At 57.7% G+C, this 20943-nt stretch overlaps 3 protein-coding genes across 10 annotated transcripts in view; 1 reads left to right on the top strand and 2 right to left on the bottom strand.

Annotated features, from left to right (window-relative positions):
• TMEM63C (transmembrane protein 63C) overlaps positions 1 to 2229 on the top strand; it is a 68114-nt gene extending 65885 nt beyond the window's left edge. For all 4 annotated transcript variants that reach the window (XM_081830162.1, XM_081830164.1, XM_081830163.1 and 1 more), the window contains one exon: positions 1338 to 2229. In XM_081830162.1, the coding sequence (XP_081686288.1) occupies positions 1338 to 1538 (201 nt within the window). In that variant the 3' untranslated portion in view covers positions 1539 to 2229. The remainder of the gene's footprint in view (positions 1 to 1337) is intronic.
• Positions 2230 to 8900: 6671 nt separating this feature from the next.
• On the bottom strand, positions 8901 to 14046 carry NGB (neuroglobin). Its single transcript, XM_006750477.2, has 4 exons — positions 13862 to 14046; positions 12294 to 12405; positions 11434 to 11553; positions 8901 to 10091 (listed from the first exon to the last, which is right to left on the bottom strand). The coding sequence occupies exons 1-4, from the start codon at positions 13948 to 13950 to the stop codon at positions 9957 to 9959; spliced, it is 456 nt and encodes a 151-aa protein (XP_006750540.1). The 5' UTR covers positions 13951 to 14046; the 3' UTR covers positions 8901 to 9956.
• A 3823-nt stretch (positions 14047 to 17869) lies between these two features.
• POMT2 (protein O-mannosyltransferase 2) overlaps positions 17870 to 20943 on the bottom strand; it is a 42816-nt gene continuing 39742 nt past the window's right edge. For all 5 annotated transcript variants that reach the window (XM_081830150.1, XM_081830152.1, XM_081830149.1 and 2 more), the window contains exon 21: positions 17870 to 20416. In XM_081830150.1, coding sequence (XP_081686276.1) covers positions 20311 to 20416 — 106 coding nt within the window. In that variant the 3' untranslated portion in view covers positions 17870 to 20310. The remainder of the gene's footprint in view (positions 20417 to 20943) is intronic.

Raw genomic sequence — 20943 nt, 5'->3', positions numbered from 1 at the left:
TAATAACTTAGTGTCTATTCTCCCAGGCGTATATATAATTTTTGCTCAAATGAAATGATACTGTTCATACTGTTTTATAATCTGCATTTTTAGTTAATAATCTCCACCTTTCCATGTACATAAATTTCTATGTCTTCAAATACTCAGCCCATACTCAAGTTGTCCTAAGTGTTCCAGAAATATCTTTCACAAAGCATATCCAAGCCAAGATCCAGCCCAGGCTCTGTGCTAGATGAATCCGGTCCCTGCATGTGTCTCTTGTAGTTTCTCACAGTCTCTTCTTTATGGCCTGTCAGAGAGACCCAGCCAGTGGTCCTGCAGAATTTCCCACCTTCTGGGTTTTTCTGGCTATTTCTTCATGATGTCTTGCAGCAGGTTCCACTATCTCCTTCCCTGAAAACTAGAAGTTCAGTCCAAAGGCTGGAGAGATTCCGATTCAGCCCTAGGGGCTAAAACGTATCGCAGTTAGTGCCCTGCATACACCAGGAGACACAGACTACCCCATTTTTTTCCCACTACGGATGCTGGTTACTCCCAGATGAGGGGGATGACAGCAGCCTCTTCTGTTGTTCATTTACCATTTTGCCCCTTAGGACCAGAAGGTTTATATGGGGTTTACTTTGGAATGCTACAAATATCTAGATTCTTCTGTAGGAAAAGTGTTCCCTCATCAACCAGGGCTCTTTGGTTTCACTGACATGAATTCCTACAGGAAAGATTTAATGCTATTCCATAATTACCTATTTTCAAAATAAGGAGTTGGTTTAAAAGCCATTCAAATGATGACAAACAGCTCTGTCCCTCGTACTTCCTGTTTTTCTATTCCGCAGCCCTCCCAGGCATTCCCAGGACCATTCCTGCATTTGACAGGTCACATGGCCAGGACCTCAGGAGCAATCTCCGTTTCAAATCCTGATTCACAGGCCAGCCGATGTCATACCCCAGGGGAGGTGTGGATGCACCTCTTACGCTGTATTAAGAGGTGCACTAGCTTAGGGATGGGGGTCTCTCCAGACCCCAGCGTAGGGGAGCCTCGCGTCGTCTCCCCGCCAGGTTCAGCCTGACCTGGCCCCAAGAATGAATGGAACCTTAGTGAAGGAGCAGTGGGCTAGGGGCTAGGAGGCCTGCGCTGACCCACCCTCGGAGTCCGAGTTGCTCTTTGAATGATCGGCAGCACCTCAGCAGGTGGTCCGGCCAGGCCCTGGGCTGCTGGGGGAGAAGGAAGGATCCGTGGCTCGAGAGGGGCAGAGGCTCCGGGGGTAGGGCGTGAGTGCGAGGGTGTGCCCAGGGCCCAACCCCAGGTGTGACCTCACCCCCGTCTCCCCTCTCTGTCCCAGATGTACGTGGCCACTGTGCTGCAGGAGCCGGAGATGAACCTGTCCCCCGCCTCCTCCCCCGCTCGGCACACCTACGGCACCATGAACAGACAGCCGGAGGAGGGAGAAGAGGAGAATGGCGTGAGGGGCTTTGCACAGGAGCTGGGCTCCGCCCAGTTCCAGGAAGGGCTGGAACTGGACGGCCAGAGCCAGTACCACTGACCAGGACCCGAGGCCTCCACCTGGCGACTCCACGGGACCGGCGGCCAGGGGAGGGCCCAGCAGGGGGAGGCGGGAGGGCCATCCGGACCTCCCCACGGCCTCCTGCAGACTTTGGGAAGGCCCCAACGGAGACATCTGCGCCCCGGCTGTTGGCCACATGGAGGCCCCGCCCTGCTGACGAGCTCGAATGGGAGGTGCTGGGCAGTGCAGAAGGACCCGGGATGGGAGATTGCTCCTGAGGCTACAGGCGGACACCACATCTCGGGAAAGGTGGCTGAAGCCCTGGGCACAGAGACTGCAGGCTGAGGGACCTTCGGGTCAGAGTGGAGATGTGCGTAAAGGAGGGGGCAGAAAGACGCCCACTGAAGACTCTCCAGGGTCTCTGCCACCCTTTTACCAGCTGCCCTGCCAAGGAGCTTCCACGGCTGCCCCGACCCCGGCCCCCAGCCCGACTCTGATCCCGCCCCTGTGGTCTGAGGAAGCACAGGTGTGTGTGCTGGGCCTGATCAAGCACATCCCCTGTGAAGGGATCACCTGGAGCAAGGGGCAGCTGAGACCCTTCCTAGTCCTCTGCCCCTCGGCGGACATCCCCGGGAGCAGCAGGGTAGAGACCTTCTCCTTCCTATTCTTGCGAGGGCAGCTGGGACATGATCCCTCGGGGCTCATTAAACGGGACCTGTGTGCATTTTGATGAAGGCAACCTTGGCTGGTTACTACAAGGTGGGAGGGGCAGAGGCAGAATTCATGGAGAGGGGTCTTCTCCCCAGATGCTGGGGGATGGGAAACCAGATACAGCTCCCCAAGCCCCAGGCCTTAATGAGAGGACCCTCAAGGTCAAGGATGTGGCCACTGAAAGTTGTTCCTGCCTCACACCCACCTGAGTGCCTGGGCCCCCAGCATAACGAAGGTGGGCAGCAGCTTAGGGTAAGAAGCCGAAGGCACGGGCCATTCCCTGGCCTCCCGAGCAGGACTCTTCCTGTCTTGGGGCCACCTGCACCCTGGACTGAAGACCACTCAAGTGGCCTCCAGTATGGTCCTGGCCCAGACACTGCAGACACCCTGCCAGGCATGGGGTGGGGGTGGGAGCTGTGTCTTCCACAGAGAAGCCTTTTCTGGTAGAGTAAGGCCACCTTCCCAGGGCGGCCACCACTCAAGACCTGCAAGAACCGAATCCTGAGTAGGAACCCCGCTGGTGACACCCAGCACCTTTGCCATAGTCAGAAGGGTGCAGACCTTTGCCTCTGAGGACAGGTGCCCATCAGGACCACCTGGCTGCACAGCAGGGGAGGACACAGAAAAGGGCTGGCTGAGGCCTCAGTGGACCAGAAGGAGCCAAGTCAAAAGGGGTCTGCGTGCTCTAGAGCTCTCCTGAGCTCCCTCCTCCAAGGGTCTGGGTCCCTGCAGCCCACCTGCCGGAAGTCGGCCCCAGGCTCACCTCACCTGAGCCTTTCCCACCAGGTCCCAGGCACATGGGTGCCCCTGAACTCAGACCACCTGGGGCTCACCCCTGCTCCACCTGTGCCCACATCTCAGCTGCAGAAGCTCCAGGCTTCACTTCAAAATAGCACCCGAGAAGCAAACATTGCCATACTCCCAGGGCTTGGCCCAGACCTTGCTGTGAGGGATCTTTCCAGAGAGCTTGAGTCAGCTCAGGAGGTGGCAGTCTCTCCCACTCCTTGTACAGCTAGGAAGGAAATTATGCCCAGCCAGTCCCTCATGATCCCAGGCCCCTCCTAGCATTTCACCAGCCAACAAAGAGAAGGGTCCTTTCCAGAGCAGTGGTCCGGGCCCCAACAGGGAGCTCTGCCCTTGCCATGGGGAGGTGGCCGGCTCCGGGCCCTCCCCGGCCCCCGGGGGGTATGTTTGGTGTGCGTGTGGCTTTCCTGCCAGAAGTTGGCCTGCAGACTCTCCTTCACTGGGCACTACTTGCCTGGCGCCTGCCCCCCATCCCCGCAGCCCCTGCTGGACCATTCCTGCCGCTTCTGCCACTGTCCGTCCTCTGTCCCCTGCCCACCCAGCAGCCTCTGGATGCTGCATGTGGAAAGGGCCCCAGCAGATTACATGGCAGCATGGCTGGGGGCTTGCCCCTCTGCATTTGGGCCAAGTGCAGTTGGTTCTGAGAGAAGACTGTGCGAATGTTGGGAAAGTTCTAGAATCCTTTCACTTCTCAACTCTTTCTGGAGACGCCCTCCCCCGCTCCCAGCTGCTCAACCTTCATGGTCACTGTGAAGGCAGGGTGGGCATGCTTTGGCTCCTTTCGTACCACATCCAGGCGCCCTCTCCCGGCACCTCCCCTCAGGCCTGCCCTCTCAGCCCACACTTGTCTCACCCACTGGCCTCCGCCCACCACCGTCAGAGCCCATCCCCCAGCCCACCTCCCAGCTGTCCTTCCCCAGCCTTCCACTGAAGCACAGCCTCTCAGACTTGATTCTTTCTGGAGGGGGCTGCCTCTGAGGGAACCCAGGATTGCCTAGAGCCTCTAAGAAGCGCCCCCACTGGGTCAAGAGTACCTCCATGCCTGCCTGCCTCTTCCTCAGATGCTTCCGGAAGCAAAGTGCCTATCAGCAGCATTGCATCCTCTGGGGCCCCCCAGTGTGGGGTGTGGACTTCCCTTGGCCACCACTACTAAAGGAATGTGCCAGAATGCCGAACCTTCTTGTTATTAATGCTATGACCGTGCCTTGAATAAACAAGTCCTCCCAACCTCTGCTGGCTTGTGCCTCTGCGTCTGGACTGGCCCAGCAGGGTCTCCCCCTCCTGGAAGGAGCCAGAGCTGCTAAGGGATGAACCTCCCTGAGGTTGCCAGGCTGGAGCATCAGACCTTGCTTCATGCCTTCAGTCCCCAAGGCCTTCCCAGGCCCCTGTCCTTGCGGGAGAAGGCCCGACAAGCGCTGCCCGGTCTGCTGGAGGGACAGGGGGGATCTGCCTCACTCATTCTGCTGCGGGTGCTCCTGGGCGGGAGTAGAGGACTCCCCAGTCGGGGAGCCAACCATGGAGCCGCCGAGCAGCCTCCCCGGGCAGCAGAAGCCCCAGGGTGAGTGCTGGCCCCCCTGAGTGGGCCGTTGGCTAGACGAGCTGCTGGGCCTGAAAAGATGAAGATTTCAGGGGGAGGCCACCAGAACAAATGGCAGACAGGGCTCAGGTCTGCGCCGGCCTTGGGAGGCAGCACGAGGCAGGGGGAAGTGGGGGAGAGGCTGGGCCTTGGGGCGGTGGGGCTGCCAGGTCAGGCCTGAATGGGATACGAAACACCCTCTCGCAAAGACTAGTTAGGTCTACGGTTGTACCCGAAGTTGGGGGAAAATTCCCTGCTTGTAGGTGGGGAGGTGTCCTGGCCTAGGAGATCAAAGTTCTGGCCTTCCTGCAGCAGCTCCAGGCCCCTAGGACGGTCCCGAAATCAGGGGAAGGAGGACAGCTGCTCTGCTTTACTACTGAGTGGAGCAGACTCAGCTGGGGGGACAGAGGGAGCGGGACCGCAGGGGGAGGCCTCCTCCCTCACCTTTCCCTGGGAAGACAGGACAGTCTCGGGGTGGGCTGATGGCTGCTGTCGGGCCAGGGACCTTTTCCTGGGATCTTCAAAGCCTTGCCACAACAGCTGCCTCTCAGGCTCTCCTCGACAGCCTCCAGGGTCCCCAGATCACAGGCCCTGGGCCATTCCTTGGTTCAGCGGACACTTCAGGGGCTTTGCTCAGGGAAAGACAGACAAAGAAGCTGCAGAGGCCAGGCTATAGCCCCAGCCACATCAAGTCCGAAAAGGAGGGTGGGTTGGTCCTTCTGCTCTGTATCAGTGGGCCAACAGGACTGGAGGCCTAGAAGGTCCTTAGAGCGGGGCTGGGAGGAGGACTGTGGCACAGGCCAAGAGGGAGGCCCAGGCCCCGGATCGGACAGGGCTGTGCCCACCGGGGCCCCAGAGCCCCTGACTGCACCCCGGGCCGCGCTTTGCAGGGTTGCGGAGGAAGCAGGAGGGCACTGGGCTCTGCGGAGGAAGCAGGAGGGCACCTCCTCTGCCTGGAGGCCAAACTTTGGGGTGGTTTTGGGCTCCTCCACGGCTGGCTCCCCACCACCTAATCCCGTCGTCGTCATGCTGGGAGCTCAGGTCTGTCCCGAACACTCTGAGCTGGCCAGAGCTGGGTTTCTGAGTCGGCTCTGGGGCAGGCCCTGGGGGAGCTGGGGAAGCTGGTTTACAGGACGGCCCCTGGGCCCGGACAGTCCGGCAGATCTCCAGCCACAGATGCTGTGGTTCTCCATCCTGGCTACAGGTGAGAGTCTCCTGGGAGATTTTAAACAATCCCATCGTCCACGCCCCATCCCCAAACAACCCAAAATTTCTGGGATGGGGCCCAGTCACCCCTATTTTACAAAAGCCCCCCAGGTGACTCTATTGTCCGGGAGGGTTGAGAGGGCAAGGCGTCTGTGGACAAGGAAAACAATCACAGCCTGACACCCCCCAGAAGAGGGGGAGCTGGTCTTGGCACCTCACGCTGTGTCTCGCCTTGGGGAGTGTGGGCCTGCAGCCCGTACCTAAGTGCAAAGCCACAGGCTGGCAAGGCCTCCAGGGAGCTCAAATGTCAGGTGCGGGCAGGTCATCAGCAGGCTCAAACGTTTGTCTTCTGTCTCTAAAGCGATTAATACCTAGCACCAGCGCAACTTCCATTATAATCATCTTACTTTATAATGAGGACTGCTGTTTGGGCTGGAGAGATGCACACGGGCCCTCAAGGATCACTTCTGGCTACCATGTCCCCATCAGCAAGCCTGAAGAATCACCGCTGCTCTCCCCTCTAAACACAGAGCCCAAAGTGGCTTTCACGGCAGCCTTCTCACTGGGGTTGCAAGAGATTGTAAGTGCAATAAGCCAACGTACGTGGCAGATGTCAGCAGGGTCAAGTGCTTTGAAGAAGGGTGGGGAATGACTGCAGATGGGGAGGATCTGGAAGGAGCTGTTCTGTGGATGAGACATGGGGGCGCGCATGGGCTGCATGGAGGGGGTGCAGGGCAGATCTAGAGGGAATAAATACAGGATCCCGGGCAGGGGGCGGCCGGAGCGTGCAGCAGTGGGAGGCCGTCTGGGAGGGCAGAAGGACCCTGGGCTTTACTCCAGCGACGTGGAGGCTACTGGAGGATTCCGAATGGGGGAGAGTTGTGATCACCTTAGGCTCCGAGGCAAGGTGGAGGAGAAATCCCGTCGGGGCTCTGCTGGGGGCATCCAGTGAGAGGCCATGGTAGAGCTCAGACAAGAATGGGGCAGGGAATGAGGAGAGAGATGGAGAAGTTCAGAACAGGTCTGAGGACTCGTGGACGTGGACGGATTAGATGGGGGATCTGAGAGAAAGCAAGGAAGTGTGGATGGCTCCCAGTCCTTCTGCCTGAATAGCTGGGTAAACCGGTTTACCAAGGCAGAGGTTGCTGGAAGGAGCAGTTCAGGGAAGATACCAGGCTCTACTTTGGTGGTGTTACACTTGAAATGCCTAGTAAGGACGTTGGGCAGGGGGCTAGATACGAGTCTGGAGCAGGGGGCGTTAGGCTGGAGATGAGACCTGGAGTCATCAGCATCTGGGGTGTTTAAATCACAGGACCAGCCGGGACCTGCGCAGGAGGCCAGAGGAGGTCCAGGGGAGATGGGAGGGGAATCTGCAGGGAGAACGAGGAACGAGCACTGAGGAAGGAGGAAAACCAGGAGTCCCTGGCATCTGGAATCCAAGGGAAGAAAAGGACCCAGAAAGCAAGCAGGGAGCTCCCAGTGCTAACCACACTTGACAGTGATAACAGGGCACAGTTCAAAGATGCCCCGAGAAAGCATCAGCCAAGTCAGAACGCTGGAGATGCCACTGGACAAGTGAGCTGGTTTCTCCCACAAATCAAAAGCCTGGGACAGGGGCGGGCTGAGAATGAGAAGGTTAAGAGACCCAACCAGAAGCAATGTGTGGTCCTTGACTGAACAAACCACCTGCAAAAGACATTGGGGGAACCTGGAAGAAGCCCGGGCATTAGGCGATGCTGAGAGATCCTGCTCATCTTGGCAGATATGTTGATGGCGTGGATTAAGGGGGAAAAGGTATCAGCCACACATGCCCATGGAAGACTTTACAGGTGAAAGAGCACGAAGTCTTAGATTCAGCAGGGGCGCCTGGCTGGCTTGGTTGGTTAACTGTCTGCCTTTGGCTCGGGTCATGATCCCGGGGTCCTGGAGCCTGCTTCTCCCTCTCCCTCTGCCTCTCCCCACAAAACGAGGCTCCAGCTGGGAGCTAGGGAGGCCCTGGTGGCACCAGCAATATTGGTCTTGGCTAAGAAAACTGAAGGCTCAGGGCAAGGGCAGGGGGCCGGGTGCAACCATTCACAGCCCGGCTCCAGGGCCCCACAAGCCTGTTCACGCAAGGCCCACTCTTGATGCTGCTGCCCATCCCCATGTCCCTGGCTGGGTCTCTACCCTCATCTGCCCCATCTTCCTGACCACACACACACTCACACATGCTCATACTTGCTCTTCAACTCCAGTGTACACCCCAGGTAAACCCATTTAATCTCCTTAAAAAAGCCCACTCTGGGATTGGCACCTGCCCATCCAGGGAGGTTCTAGAAGCTTTCCTCAGAGACCTATGACTCTTTGGTGCCTTTTCCTGCTGTCCTGGCACTTGGCCCACTCCTCTCCCTGGCCTCACCTTGTCCCCCAGGAGGTGGGCTTCCAGACTCCTGACCAGTGAACTGCTTCAGCCCGTGGGTTAGTGTGGGTGTGTGTTGTAACAAAACAACCCCAAATGTATAATGACACAAACACAACAGAAGTTTGTGTCTCTTTCCTATAAAATTCAAAATGGGTGAGTCCTCGTTCCACAGGATGGAGAAGTTCCTGGGTCCTACCAGGCACTTCTGATTAGTGGGTGCTCTCCTCCAAGTGGCAATTCATGGACCCAGGCTCCTTCTACCTTGTGGCTCTGCCACCTTCAACACACGGCCTTCAAGGTCACTGTAAGATCTGCATCAGGCTGGTGGAGGGATGACAGAGCACAGAGGAGCATGCAGGAGTTTTAGGGGGTCAGGTCTAGAAGTGGTGCACATGTCCACACATTCCATTGGCCAGAACTCGGTCACATGCCCCACTAATTGCAAAGGAGGCTGGGAAATGTAGTCTGGCTGTGTGCCCAAGACGACGAACTGAGTTTGGTGCCCTGCCAGCCAGTTTCCATCACAGACCCCTAGCTCCATCTCCGCCACCGGCTTCTGGCCTTCCCCGAGCCTCCCCTTTCTTTTATACCCACCCTGGCCTTGGCCCTCCTGACCCCATCCTCCCACCCTGCCCTAAGTCCCCTGCCCTGCAGCTTCATCTGGCCACAAGCCAACACCCAAGAAAGGACCAGTCCTGACAGGTCAGAGAGGCACACAGAACAGGTTTATTCCTCATGAGTTTATACAACCACGGCACGGAGCAGAAGGTAAAAGTGCAGACAGCTCGGGGCGAGGGCAGAGGGCCTCCCCTGTCACACTCTCTTCTATCCAGCAGCCTACAACCAGGCACATACCAGGTATTGAACGTGGGGAGCTGTGGGACCCACAGTCCACATGAGCAGCGGCAGAAAGGAGGCTGGGGGGAGATAAGCCCCAGCCCTGCTGGAGGGGGTGGTGAGGAACAGCCACCAGAACTCAGGCCTCTCTGGAATGAAATCACCCCTCCTTCCTTGCACTCCCCCCCGCCGCCGCGCCCCCCGCCCCCGGCTGGCTAGCCGGTTCCTGCAGAGAGTGGTCCTAGTGGTACTAAAGGAGATCCCAGAGGCAGCCTGAATGGGGGAACAGGAACAGGACACAGCAAAAGAAAAAGTACATGGCAGGGGCATCTGAGACCCAGATGAGGTCAGCTCTCCCGTCCTCAGCGGCTCCCTTGATTACCTGCTCCCACTACCTGGGATTCCACCCTGAAGGCTAACAAAGTCCCTCCTCTTTACTTGTGAAAGGCAGATGCCCCTGGGAGAGAAAAGCATGGAAGGCAGGCGAAATGGGAAGGGGCCCGAAGCTCTGCCTCCCACTCCCCTGCTTGGCCCGGGCCCACCTGACGAGGGTGGGTGACAAGCACCCATGCTCTCCGAGCTCTCCACCTTCCCAGCGCCATGCCACCTCTGTGGCCAAACACTGCCCCTCTCCTAGCAGAGGCAGCATGCCAGAGGGAAAAGAAGGCAGGCAGGGAAGAGGCTCCTAGGGGTCAGGGAAATCCAGAAGCCCCTTCCTGAAGGAAAAGCCACCCTCGTCTCACTTGGAGGTGAGGGGAACAGAGACCCAGTCCTGCTCTATCACCTCTCCCGGACGGCCAAGGGGACAAGGACCAAGATGAGGGGGGCCTAAGGGAGCCTGGGCTACCACAGACACAGAGCAACAGACAGACACAGACCGATGGGGGCCGCCAGCTGGAGGCTGCCGGGCAGGGGCCGCCTCTTACTCGCCATCCCAGCCTCGACTCATGGCCTGTACCACGGCCGCGTAGAGCTGGCTCCAGGCGGCCCGCACGGCTGGTGTGAACGCGGGGCCCAGGCACTTCTCCAGCATGTAGAGCAGGGACTCACCCACCGTCTGTAGAGGCAAGTGGCACCTTGTCATTCCCGAAGGCAGGAAGGCATCGCTCCATTCCACAGGTGAGGAAACTGAGGCCTGGACCTTTCTTCTCTCCCGCACAGGGTCCGTGCTTCCCGAGCAGGATTCTGCCCCAATCCTTGGGTACCACATGGGACCCAACTTTCCCCTTCAATGTGAGGCTTCATAGTGAACGAAGCATTTCACTCTACTCCCAGCCTTGCAGTCACCCCATGACTGGGGCCAAGGCCTTGCCTGGGAACCCCAGCTCAGAGCAAGCAAAGTCATTGCCCCCAGGCCTCCGTTTCCTCCTCTCCAAGGCAACACTCACGGTGTTAAGAGCCCACACTCTGCAACTAGACACACCTGAGTTCACTTGCTGATTCCGCCATTTATGAGCTGTGTGGCCTTGAGCAGGTTTTGTGACCTCTCTGAGCCTCAGTGGCTTCATCAGTAAAACGGGGAAGGTAAAAGTTCCAACTCGTCAGATTGCTGGGACAAGCAAATGAGATCAACCCAGAAAGCTCTTAGCACAGCATCTGTACACAGTAAGCCTTCAAGAATAATAATGGCTCTCATTTGTTATTTTCAGAACAAAATATGGTTTACTTATTCCACGAATAATTACTGACATCCACTAAAGACTAGGCACCGTACGGGTGCTCGAGATAGAGAGGACAAGACTAACTTGGTCCCTTCCTCGGGGCGCTTACCATCTGGCAAGGTGAGTGGACTCGGGTAGACTTGTCACGTCAGCGGCCCCCAGTGAGCCACACCTCGAGGATTCACGCCCCCTGAGTGGGGTCCCTCCTCCCTGAGCCGTCACCAGGAGGGATGTAAGCAGGGGCCGGGGCTCTGCCCTCTGGGGACTCAGCTTCCACTCTGCAGAGGAGCTCAGCGAGGCCCCCGCATAATGAGACACCACAGGGAAAGAGACCCTGAAGGATGATGGGCCGCCTTGGATGCAGCAGCCCCAGGTGAGCTCCCGGCTGAGTGCCTCCCCCCCCACCACAGGCAACGAAACCACTGCCCACACTGAACCCAGAGAAATGAGAAACCGTTTGCTTGGGATGGTTTTACACACAGCGATAGGAAACTGAGCAGACTGGCTAATCCCAGAGGCTCTTTAACTTTCCATGGTTCTAAGAGAAGCCACACCAGGGAAGAAAAATTGGAGGCTCAGAGAGGTCAAGGCACTGCCAGGGCTCACACAGCACGGCAGTAAAGGCTGCAGACCCCCAGCCCCAGTCATCTGAGGGTATGGGAATGGGGAGAAAGAACAGATGGACAGGGAGGACCGGGAGAGTGGTGGCCTAGGGTCAGGAAGCGCCCCTTTACCCACCGAGAAGGAGCTGAGCTTCACACCCACAGCACGGTGCTTCTTGCCCAGGCCAGCAAGGTACTCCTCCAGCGAGGACAGGTCCTCTACATTGGTCACTGCAGTGTCAATCACGAGCATCACCTGCCAAGGCCAAGGTAGCAGTGAACCCGAGAGGCCAGAGCAATCCCACCTACTCACAACTACAGTCCAGAACCGGGGGGGTCCCAGCCAGGAGTAAGAGAGGTCAAGCAGGACCCTCAGTTTTCCAGGATCAGAAATGCAAGGCCACGGGGCTCAGCTGGTGGAGTGTGCGACTCTTGTTCTCAGGGTTGTAAGTTCCAGCCCCACGCTGGGCGCAGAGATTACTTTAAAAAATAAAATAAAATCTGAAAAAAAAAAAAGAAAAGAAATGCAAGGCAATCCGTGTCTACATACAGTAGGCACTCAACATGTGGCCAAACTGCCAATGTTATACTGTGAAGGCAGCTCCTCTCCTCTGAGGGTCCCAAAGCCCTAAACATGGCAGCGGGACGGTGCTGTCTGCCCCGGACAAGGAGAAACTGAGGCACTGTGAGAGTCACTAGCCTCTAAGGGAACCCCAGCTTGGTTGTCATAGGCAGATGGCGCCTGGTGGATCAGGGCCAACAGCACCCTCAGGAGCTGGGGACGGCGCTGAGGGCAAGGGTGGAGCAGGGACCAGCTGGCTGAGGCTCCGCCCGGCTCAGCACAGAGGGCAAGGAGCAGACACCTCTGGCATGGGGGGCAGCAGAAGGGGAATGAGAGCAGGCCAGGGCGGAAGTAACTTCCCCTAGCCCGAGCCTCCCGTTCTCTGCCAGGAGGGCGTCCTGCTGGATCTCCGGGCCGCTTCACCTCCGCCTCACCTTCCTGATGTGGTCCAGGAACTCGGGGGACGACAGGCAGTCCTTGGGGCTGGAGAACTGGCGACAGTTGTACTGGAAGAGCGGCAGCAGGTCGGGCTCCAGGTCAAACAGCCTGCGGCGGGGAGGCCCAGGCGTCAGCCCTGCGGTCCCTGCACGCCCCAGCCGGCCCCATGAGCCCCGGCGGCCCAGCGGCCGTGTGGTGGGGGCGGGGGTGGGGAGGCAGGGAGGCAGCTGGAAGCCAGGACACACCCTCCCGCCTGCCATTGGCCCCTCTCCGGCCGGCTTCAAGGGGCACCCTGAAGAGAGCAATGAGTCCCGAGGCCTCTCACAGGGCCGGGCATAGAGCAGACCCTCCATAAACAGTTCAGAGGGCTGCGACAGGGAGGGGTCCTCAAATAGGAAAGCCCTTCTCTCTCTTTTCTCTTCTCTGTCTCTGTCTCTGTCTCTCTCTCTCCCTTCCACTCCTGGGTCAGAACCTCCTAGTCTCATCATGTCTGTAGGGACTTGGGCCAGTGATGATAACGGTACTATTAAGAACTCCTTACACTTACTGGACATTGAGTACTTTACATGTGGTTCACTTATGTATCCCTCACAATCCTAAGCAGTAGATAGAACTGTCATCCCAGTCTTATTGAGGAGGAAACACAAGCCCAGAGAGTTTAAGTAACCTACCTACGGTCACACAGCTTAGAAGTAGCAGAACCACAGAGGGTCACTAAGCCCACAGAGAAAACAGTGGCACAAGCAGAAGCTCTCAGTCCCTCCTGAGAGGGCTCGTTGGGCTTTTGTGTAGCCCTACAAATGTATTCCCCCTTTGTCTGAGGAGGAGGTTTTGCAAAATCCTCCTCAGAAGTTCTGGGCTGGCTTTGGGAGCTGAAGCTCCTGAGAAACCATGGTGACAGAGCGCTGCCTCTGGGGATGGCAGAGGGGTTACCTAGAGACCCTCAAGGTAAGCTTGGAGACTGGCCTCCCTTCCCCTTGGGGTCTGCGCACCGCCTCACACCTCTCTCCAGCGGGGAGACATGGGGGTCTGTCATCCCTTCGCTGGTGGTTGTCTGGTCCTAGCCCGGTCCTTTCCTCGGAAAGGTTTATCCTTCTGTTGGCTTGCTGGCAGTGTGCACCCCCAGGGCCTGGACCGTGCCCTCCCTCCCGGAGCCCCGGAGCCCCGGCACAGCCTCCCCGCACGAGCCCTCGGGGCATCCCCTTCAGGCACCACCCAAGGACTGAACACTCAGGAGCAGAGCCAGGGAGGGGGCGCAGCGCGGGGACCAGCGCCTGCTGGCCAGAGTGTAAGGAGATCCGCCGGGGAGGACCCCCGCCCACCCCCGGGGAGTCGCCGCAAGACGCGCCCACCGCCGGTGGAAGGCGGGGGGGCGGGGGGGAAGCGCAGAAGGGGCTGCGCCACCCGTCGCCGCGCCCGCTCCTCTGGCGCACATCTGGAGGCGCCCAGGCGCCCGGGCAGCGGGCCAACCTTCCCTCCCCTGGCGCGGGCCCAGCCGCCGGGAACCCATTCCGGGCGAGGCACCCCGCCACCCGCACCCCCGGGGCGCTCGGGGAGCCCTCACCTGGCGAACAGCACGGTGCCGTGCTCCAGCGGGCTGCGGCTCACCGCCCGCCAGCTCTGCCGGATCAGCTCGGGCTCCGGGAGCTCCATGCTGGCCCGGGGACGCGCGGGGCGCGAGGCTGGGACCCTCGGGGCGCGGGCACCGTCACCGCACGTGCCGCGCCATCTCCGCGGCGACGCGGGCCACTCTGCACCCCCTACGGCCCCCCGCCCCCTCCCCGCCCCAGGTGGAGGCGCCCCGCGGTGCCCGCCCGGCTGGCGCTTCCGGGGACCCCGCTCCGGCCGCTGCGCCCTGCGCCCCGCCGCTCCGACAGCGCCCCGCCCCGCGCCGCCCGGCCCCGGGCGCTTTAAAGCAACCGCGGCCCCCGCCCCCCTCCGCCCGTCAAGGCGCTCATCTCTGGGCAACTGGCTGTGCCAGGGACGACCTGGTGGCCGGGGAAACGGCTGGGCTTCAGAGCCTCACAGAAATCGTCGAGCCTCTCTGGGCCTCAGGTTTTTCATCCCGAAACTGGTGAGGATTTCGCCACTTGCTCGTTAGGGCACCAACCGAACTTGATCGCCTTAGGTCGGCTCTGCATGTGCCACCTCTCCGCAAGCTTCCCTCACCTGCTACTGGAGGCATTAGAGTTTGCCACCCCCTTGGCACAGGTTCTCCTTCCTCCCGCCCCGACGTGGGACCAGGGGATGCGAGCACCTGCCTGTGGGACCAGGCTGGGCTGGAGAGGCCCTCTGCCCTACTCTGGGTCTGACTGAAGCATCCCCCACTCCCGTCCCTGCACATTGGGGGCCACCAGAGGTCTCAACCTTAGGGACAGGGCCAGGACCACGGCCATTTCCAGCCAGGCCTGGGGGTTCTTGAGACAGCATCTTAACAATCTGTGAGCTCCAGTTCTGGCCCCAGCTCTGCTTGGCCGGGGCCAGGTCTAGGGTGCCAGCAGCTCTGACCACTGCAGTACCTGGCCATCGAGGGAGTTAGGGTTCAGCATTCTATTCCACGATTTTCAATAGACTTCTAAAATTTTTAAATAGAAGTACTATTTTGTTCTTTAAATTGAAGTTCAGGTAGTAGAGTCTCATTCAGGGTATGAAGTTGACCACCTGTCAGGCCTAAGCCTATTTCTCTCTCTCTCTCTCTCATTTTTTTTAAGGGGATGGAGGAGGGGCAGACAGAGAGAAGCCGACTCCCCGCTGAGCAAGGAGCCCCACACCCGGCTAGAGCCCAGAACCCTGAGATCATGACCTGAGCCAAAAATCAAGTTGGAGGCTTAACCTACTGAGCCCCCCAGGTGCCCCAAAGCCTTTCTCTTTCAAGCATGAAAGTTCCTCCGGCCCCAGCCCAGTGCTAGTGCCCCAGGCTTTGGAGAGCCAAACCTTCATTTAACCTTCATTATTTCCAGTCTCTGAGCCTAGCTCCTCTCAGCCTCCCTCCTTCTCTCTTTCAGTGTCCTCAGTAAAGGGGTCGGGTAGTGGGGTCTTTAGGGGCCTTTCAGCCCACCTCCTTTGGTTCCTTGGATACAAGACGGTATTCGGGCCAGTGTTCATGAACAGGCTGAGGTTCCATGCCCAGGAGTTTGGAGTACACCTTATTCCTTTCTTCCCCATCTCCCCACACATCTCTGGGGTCTCTGGGCTGAGCAGGAGAGCAAGGGTAAGGCAGCCTGCCTTGTGTCCGAAAGAGTCCAAGATCCCCAAGTAAGAGCAAAAAGGAACTGGGGGCAAAAGGGAGAGGAAAGCTAGGTTACTCGGGGACTAGATTTCTCATTCGGTATCCATGGCTCTGCAGCCAGGTCAGCAGGTCACAGGGCGAAGGCCACATGGGTCTCTGGTGACTTTCACCTTTCAGTGCCCAGATGCCCTGTGTAGGCCACCTGGCTTATCTAAGGCTTCCCACCCCACCCAGTGTGCACTTCCTGGCAAGAGTCTACACTGTGGGGGCGCCTGGGTGGCTCAGTCGTTGAGCGTCTGCCTTCGGCTCGGGTCATGATCCCAGATTCCTGGGATCGAGCCCCGCATCGGGCTTCCTGCTCGGCGGGATGCCTGCTTCTCCCTCTCCCACTCCTCCTGCTTGTGTTCCCTCTCTCGCTGTCTCTCTCTGTCAAATAAATAAAATCTTAAAAAAAAAAAAAAAAAGAGTCTACACTGGGGACCTTCTTGCTTCCTTTCTCCTTTGGACAGGGTCTGGGTCTGATAAGTTAATGGCAGTTAATGGCTTTAGCTGGTGAGTGGTGGAGTCAGCACTCACTTGGTCTCAAGCCAGGGGGAGGGGGCTGAGTGTGCTGTAATCTCTACTTCCCTGGAAAAAAAGGCCTGAGAACCTGGCTGGGGCTATGCAGGGCCAGCAGGAAGGGAGGGTGTTCCAACCAGGAGACGGAGGGTCTGAGTCCATATTTGAGGGCTGAAGAAGTCACAGGATCTCCCCTCGTTGCAGGACTTGGGCAGCAGGTTCTAGAGGAGGAGAGTTGAGTGCTGTTCTAGAGCCCGTGGTGTCACTGAGGTGGAGCTGTCGACAATAACGGAGCCAGCATCCACTGAGCACTCCTGTCCCGACTCTTTACAAGGATCTTTACATCATTCACTCTTCATCCTCACAAGACCTCTATCAAGTAGGTACCATTTGTTATAATCTGGTTACACTGTTGAGGAAACAGAAGCCCAGGGGTTTGGTCACGCGCCCCAGATCACATAGTTGTAAGCGGTGGGGCCACGATTTGCCCTCAAGTCTGACTCCAGCCCATTCTCTAGGCCTCTGTGCTCCACGGCCTCCTTCACTTTGATGGACTGTGACCAAGAGGTATAGTTGAGACCAAGCCAAGGTCACTGGGTCTAGGTCAGGGGTGTCCTGGAGCTGGCTCTTCGGTGGCTTCAGAGAGCCAGCTGGGCACATCTTTCCAAATTCTCGTGTAGTGACATCAGGACGGTAGCCCGAAATGGGCCATAGTGGGAGTATTTACACTGTGGAAATTGGCAAGTGCTATCAGGGCTTGTTTTCCTCCCCGAAGACCACTGGGCTGGGTGCAGCAGCAAATGCCAGCCCCCGGATGAGCTGTGGATGCATTAAGCAGCACGTACAAAGGAACATGCTAAATCTGGACACCTCTGAGCTACATCCAGGCCTTCTCCCAAGGGATCCAGGGTTGCCAGGTTGTTCTGGGAAGGTGCTTCTAGCCCCAGGACCAAGCTGGAGCAGCAGAAAAGCCCAACTTGGTGCCCAGGCCTGGCCCTGCTGTGGACTAATCACAGGAGTTTAGGCAAATAACGTAATCTCTCATGGGTAGAACGGAGACAAACCAGCACCGACTTCACTGTGCCTTCATGAGGATTAGGTGTTACAGAGGTGTGGGCGCTTGGTAAGCTGTGTCAGTCAAGAAGTGTTTGGTCCTTTTCTAACTTGCCTAGACACGGCATTTTCCATCCCTGCAGATCTCCATAAGCCCCTCCCCACCCCCTCCAGCCACTCTGGTCCCAAGGCGGGGTGGGGGGGGGGCTGGGGGGCAGGCCGCCCCCACTTCACAGAGCAGTGCTACTCCTCTCCTCCCCTGCTTACCGCCAACACACATCAGCTCTCGCGTCCTTTGGACCCTTAACATCACTCCTGATGACGGAAGACCCCTGCGAGGATGGGGCCTCTGGTGAGCACAATGGAAGCTGCTACAAGGCTGGGCCACACAGCTGCCTCAGCGGCGGACAACTGCTACTCCCTCACGCTCCTTGCCCTACTGTGTGGCGGGTTACAAGAGAAAAAAGGTCCAGCTTCCTACTTATTTTGGAATAAGTTAAAATAAATTAAAAGAACAACCAACATTACTCAAGTAAGCTTGTAAGTGGGAGGCCCAAATGCCCCTTGGGGTAACGAGGCTCACCTGCCCAGCCAGGGCTTCTCTTCGAATTAGAATGGCCTCAGACACTGAGACACAGTGGAATGGTTCTTGCGCTCAAAACATCCCTGTCTTCTTTCTGGGAACCCGAGGGAAAGTCAGATTCAATTAAGGACAAGAAGAACACCATGGCATTCAAAATAAGAGCTATTTATTACAAAAGTAAATGGCCTCTGATTATCTGTGGAAACTTTTTATATATATAAAATTGTGGCCCAAAAAGCTGGCTGGAGGTTGGGCTAACAAACATCTTCTTCCTCCACCAGCAAGTTTGTGGGGCATGTCACATTTCCGCCAATTCCTGGGCACTGGAGCCCACATTCAGAGCCCCACCTTGATCGCCCCTCTCCCCAGTGTCTTCCACCGACCAAACCTGAGCACTGGAAGCTGCATCAACCCATATGGCCTTGTCCTCAGAGAAGTGCCTGCTAGTCTGGGCTAAGAGGAAGAGGAGGGAGTGAGCCAACAATTCTTCTCTCATCCTTGGAACGCAGTATTAAGAGAGGAACCCTTTGTCCCCAGTGTGGCCAAATTAGGAGGGAGCCATGGGCAGGAAGCTGGCTGGGCTTTCTCCTTCCTCACGCTCACTCAGAGTGGCTGCCTCTCTGCTCCTTGGGAGTGCCTCCCTTCCAACAAGTCCCTAGTAGGAAATAAGAAGGTGCAAGGGGACACCAGTCACCTCCCAGTTGTCACGGGGTCATGGTTCTTGGCTGAGGGGCAAGCACAGACTCTTCATTCTCCCTCCAGAAAAACCCACCCAGATGGCTACCCCCAACCAGCTTAGAAGAAACCAACTCCATCTTTGGGGAGGACAGACTGGTGCGGTAGAAGGGGTGAGCAGAAGTTCTCTATCCCTGCTCTCCTTCCCTTCCAGAAACGCAATTAAGCCCATAGCCCAGACTCAGCACACAGGCAGCACTTCCTGCCAGGGGAAGTCAAAAGGGGTTGCAGCCCTGGGAGAGGGAGGTCATCATACCCCAGATCTAATTAACAAACCTGCCTTGCTTTTGACATTGCTGCATTTCCTCTATTAACATTAATGATGGCTGGTCTGAACGGCTAAGGATGGCCAGAAGCTTCCCTCCCCACTGCCCAGTAGGTAGCACAGCCTGTCCCTGGGCCCAATTTCCAGTCTCCGTGGCAACCGCCTCTCGAAGATGCTCTAAAGAGCTCTGACCCTGTCAGAAGTGGTGGGGGCTACAGAGGAGGGAAGATGAAGTGTGGCAGAGCCTCATCATTAAACCTGGAAGCATCACAGTCCTCTGAGACAAAATACTCTGTCATGCACCAGCAGGAGGGAGGCAGCCTGAAGAGCGGGCCCGGGGCTGGTTAGGTTCTGACCCAAGGGTTTTCTTAATCTCTTCCATTTGGGAAGGAAGTGAAAGGAACAGCTCTGAGCTTCTTGCTTGGGCTTTAAAGTGGTAGAGAGTAGAAGCTTTGCTGCATTTCTAGGTGCTCTAGGTCTTTGGGAGAAAGAGATCGGTGGAACAGTGACACAGAGAAAGGGAAATGAAATGCATCCAGGGCAGCAGGGAAGACTAGAGAAGTAAAAGTGGGAAACACCTCATGAGTGACAGGAACATCAACCCAGACAGGCTGGAGCAGCCCACTGGGACCCCAGCCCGGCACCACAGATCCCTGCCCTGCTGCCCACCAGCCTCAGCAGCTAAGGGGCCCCCAACCATGGGGAGAATGCATCTGTCCCACCTCGTAGCCAGGCTGGATGCAGACGGAAAAGGACATAGCAAGAAACCACCTCTGGCACGCAGGGCCTGGGAACAGAGCAGCCAGGGACAGGACGCCATTCCTCCCACCAGTCATCATGTGGTGCTCTCAGAGAGCAAGGAACCAAGGGCTGGTGAGTGCTCGGCTGCCTCACTCCAGAGCCCAGTCTTCTGTGCACACTGCAGGGAGTGCAGCCACCTGCTGCCCCAGAGACCTCCCAGCAGCTGCCCTCCTCCCCACACTGGGAAGCAGCTGGGAGGCCCTCCAGCTCAGGGGCGCTCAGCTCTATTTGTTTGTGGGGAGAAGGCCGGCACAGCTTTGATGCCCCATCTGCTCCGCCCTTGGTGATATCCCAAAGTGGGGCCAGTGAGCTCAGCCTTGTTGGAGGTCAGAGAATTTTTGATGGCTCTTGCTTTCAAGCCAAATCCAGTGTGAAAGAAATACCAGAAAATACTACTATAGCCCTGGACTATTTCTTACAGTTTATGACACTCAGCTGTCCACAGTCACGGTCTATATTCCACAGGTGTATGGACAAACGAACCCTCCCACTCCCACACACTCACGCCCACTCTCTCACACACTCATCCTTATGTTGCACACTCGGGGAAACGGGCCTGAGAGATGTCCGCTGTTGCTGAGCCATTCCCAGCGGTGGGATCTCTGCAGACAGCGCTGCAGCTCTCCCTAGTGCTGGGCTAAATTCCAGGTATGCTCCCAGAGCTTGGTCCTGGCAGGCAGCAGAATTCCTCAGGCTCCTCGGGCAGCTTTGCCCACAGCTGGGAGGGTCTGGCTGCACAGCTGGCTGTCCCCAGAAAGTTCCTGGATTCTGGCTGGAGTAGCAGTAGCCTCAAAAGTCCCATGATTCAAGCCACCTTAGTCCTGCCATGGGACTTCGGGGGTCCTGGGCTAGGGGACCGACCATCCCATAAGCCAGAGGGTGGAAGAGGTAGAAGCTGTGAGAGAAAATCCAGAGGGAGGCGGTTGGCACCCAGCGCCTCAGCAGGGGCAAGGAGCCCCATGGATCTTTGAAAATTTAGTAGCCCCTACTGGAGCTTATCAGCTCTTCTCCACCTATAAGACCCACCCCTCGTCACAATGCTGTGTTCACCATGTGGGCACACTGTAGTCCGAGAGCTTAGCAGATGATGGCTTAATGAGAAAGAAGGAAAGGGCTCTTCCCAGGAGGCCCGGGAGAGAGACCAGTCCCGGGGTCTGGCCGTGGCTGTTTGGCTCAGAGTATTTGTTAAAATGTGCGTGTGCCCTCAGATCATAGGCCCACCATTTCCTGTTCACACTTTAATGCTGCCTCCCTGGCCCCTAAAGGCCAGTGACTCTCAATAGGGGATCTGTGAGACTGGCAAGGAGGGGGGGTTGGTGAAGCTTGCCAAACAACACCCTCCTTCCAGTTATTCTGAGCCACACCCCACACCCCTCTCCCCACCCTCTCCCTCACCCCAACCCCTCCAGGGCTGTCCAGTGG

The sequence above is a fragment of the Leptonychotes weddellii genome, chromosome 9 (assembly GCF_054177405.1).
Source record: "Leptonychotes weddellii isolate Sample4059 chromosome 9, ASM5417740v2, whole genome shotgun sequence".
NCBI lineage: Eukaryota > Metazoa > Chordata > Mammalia > Carnivora > Phocidae > Leptonychotes > Leptonychotes weddellii.
This window is presented reverse-complemented; position numbering and strand designations above follow the sequence as displayed.

Bases quoted from the DNA above. Each gene is read 5' to 3' on its own strand.
- NGB (XM_006750477.2), bottom strand. From the start codon at position 13,950: ATGGAGCTCCCGGAGCCCGAGCTGATCCGGCAGAGCTGGCGGGCGGTG. The intron at 12,406-13,861 runs GTGAGGGCTCCC...TCCCCGCCGCAG, and splicing joins GGCACCGTGCTGTTCGCCAG to GCTGTTTGACCTGGAGCCCG. The intron at 10,092-11,433 runs GTGGGTAAAGGG...TTGCCTCTACAG, and splicing joins TGAAGCTCAGCTCCTTCTCG to ACGGTGGGTGAGTCCCTGCT.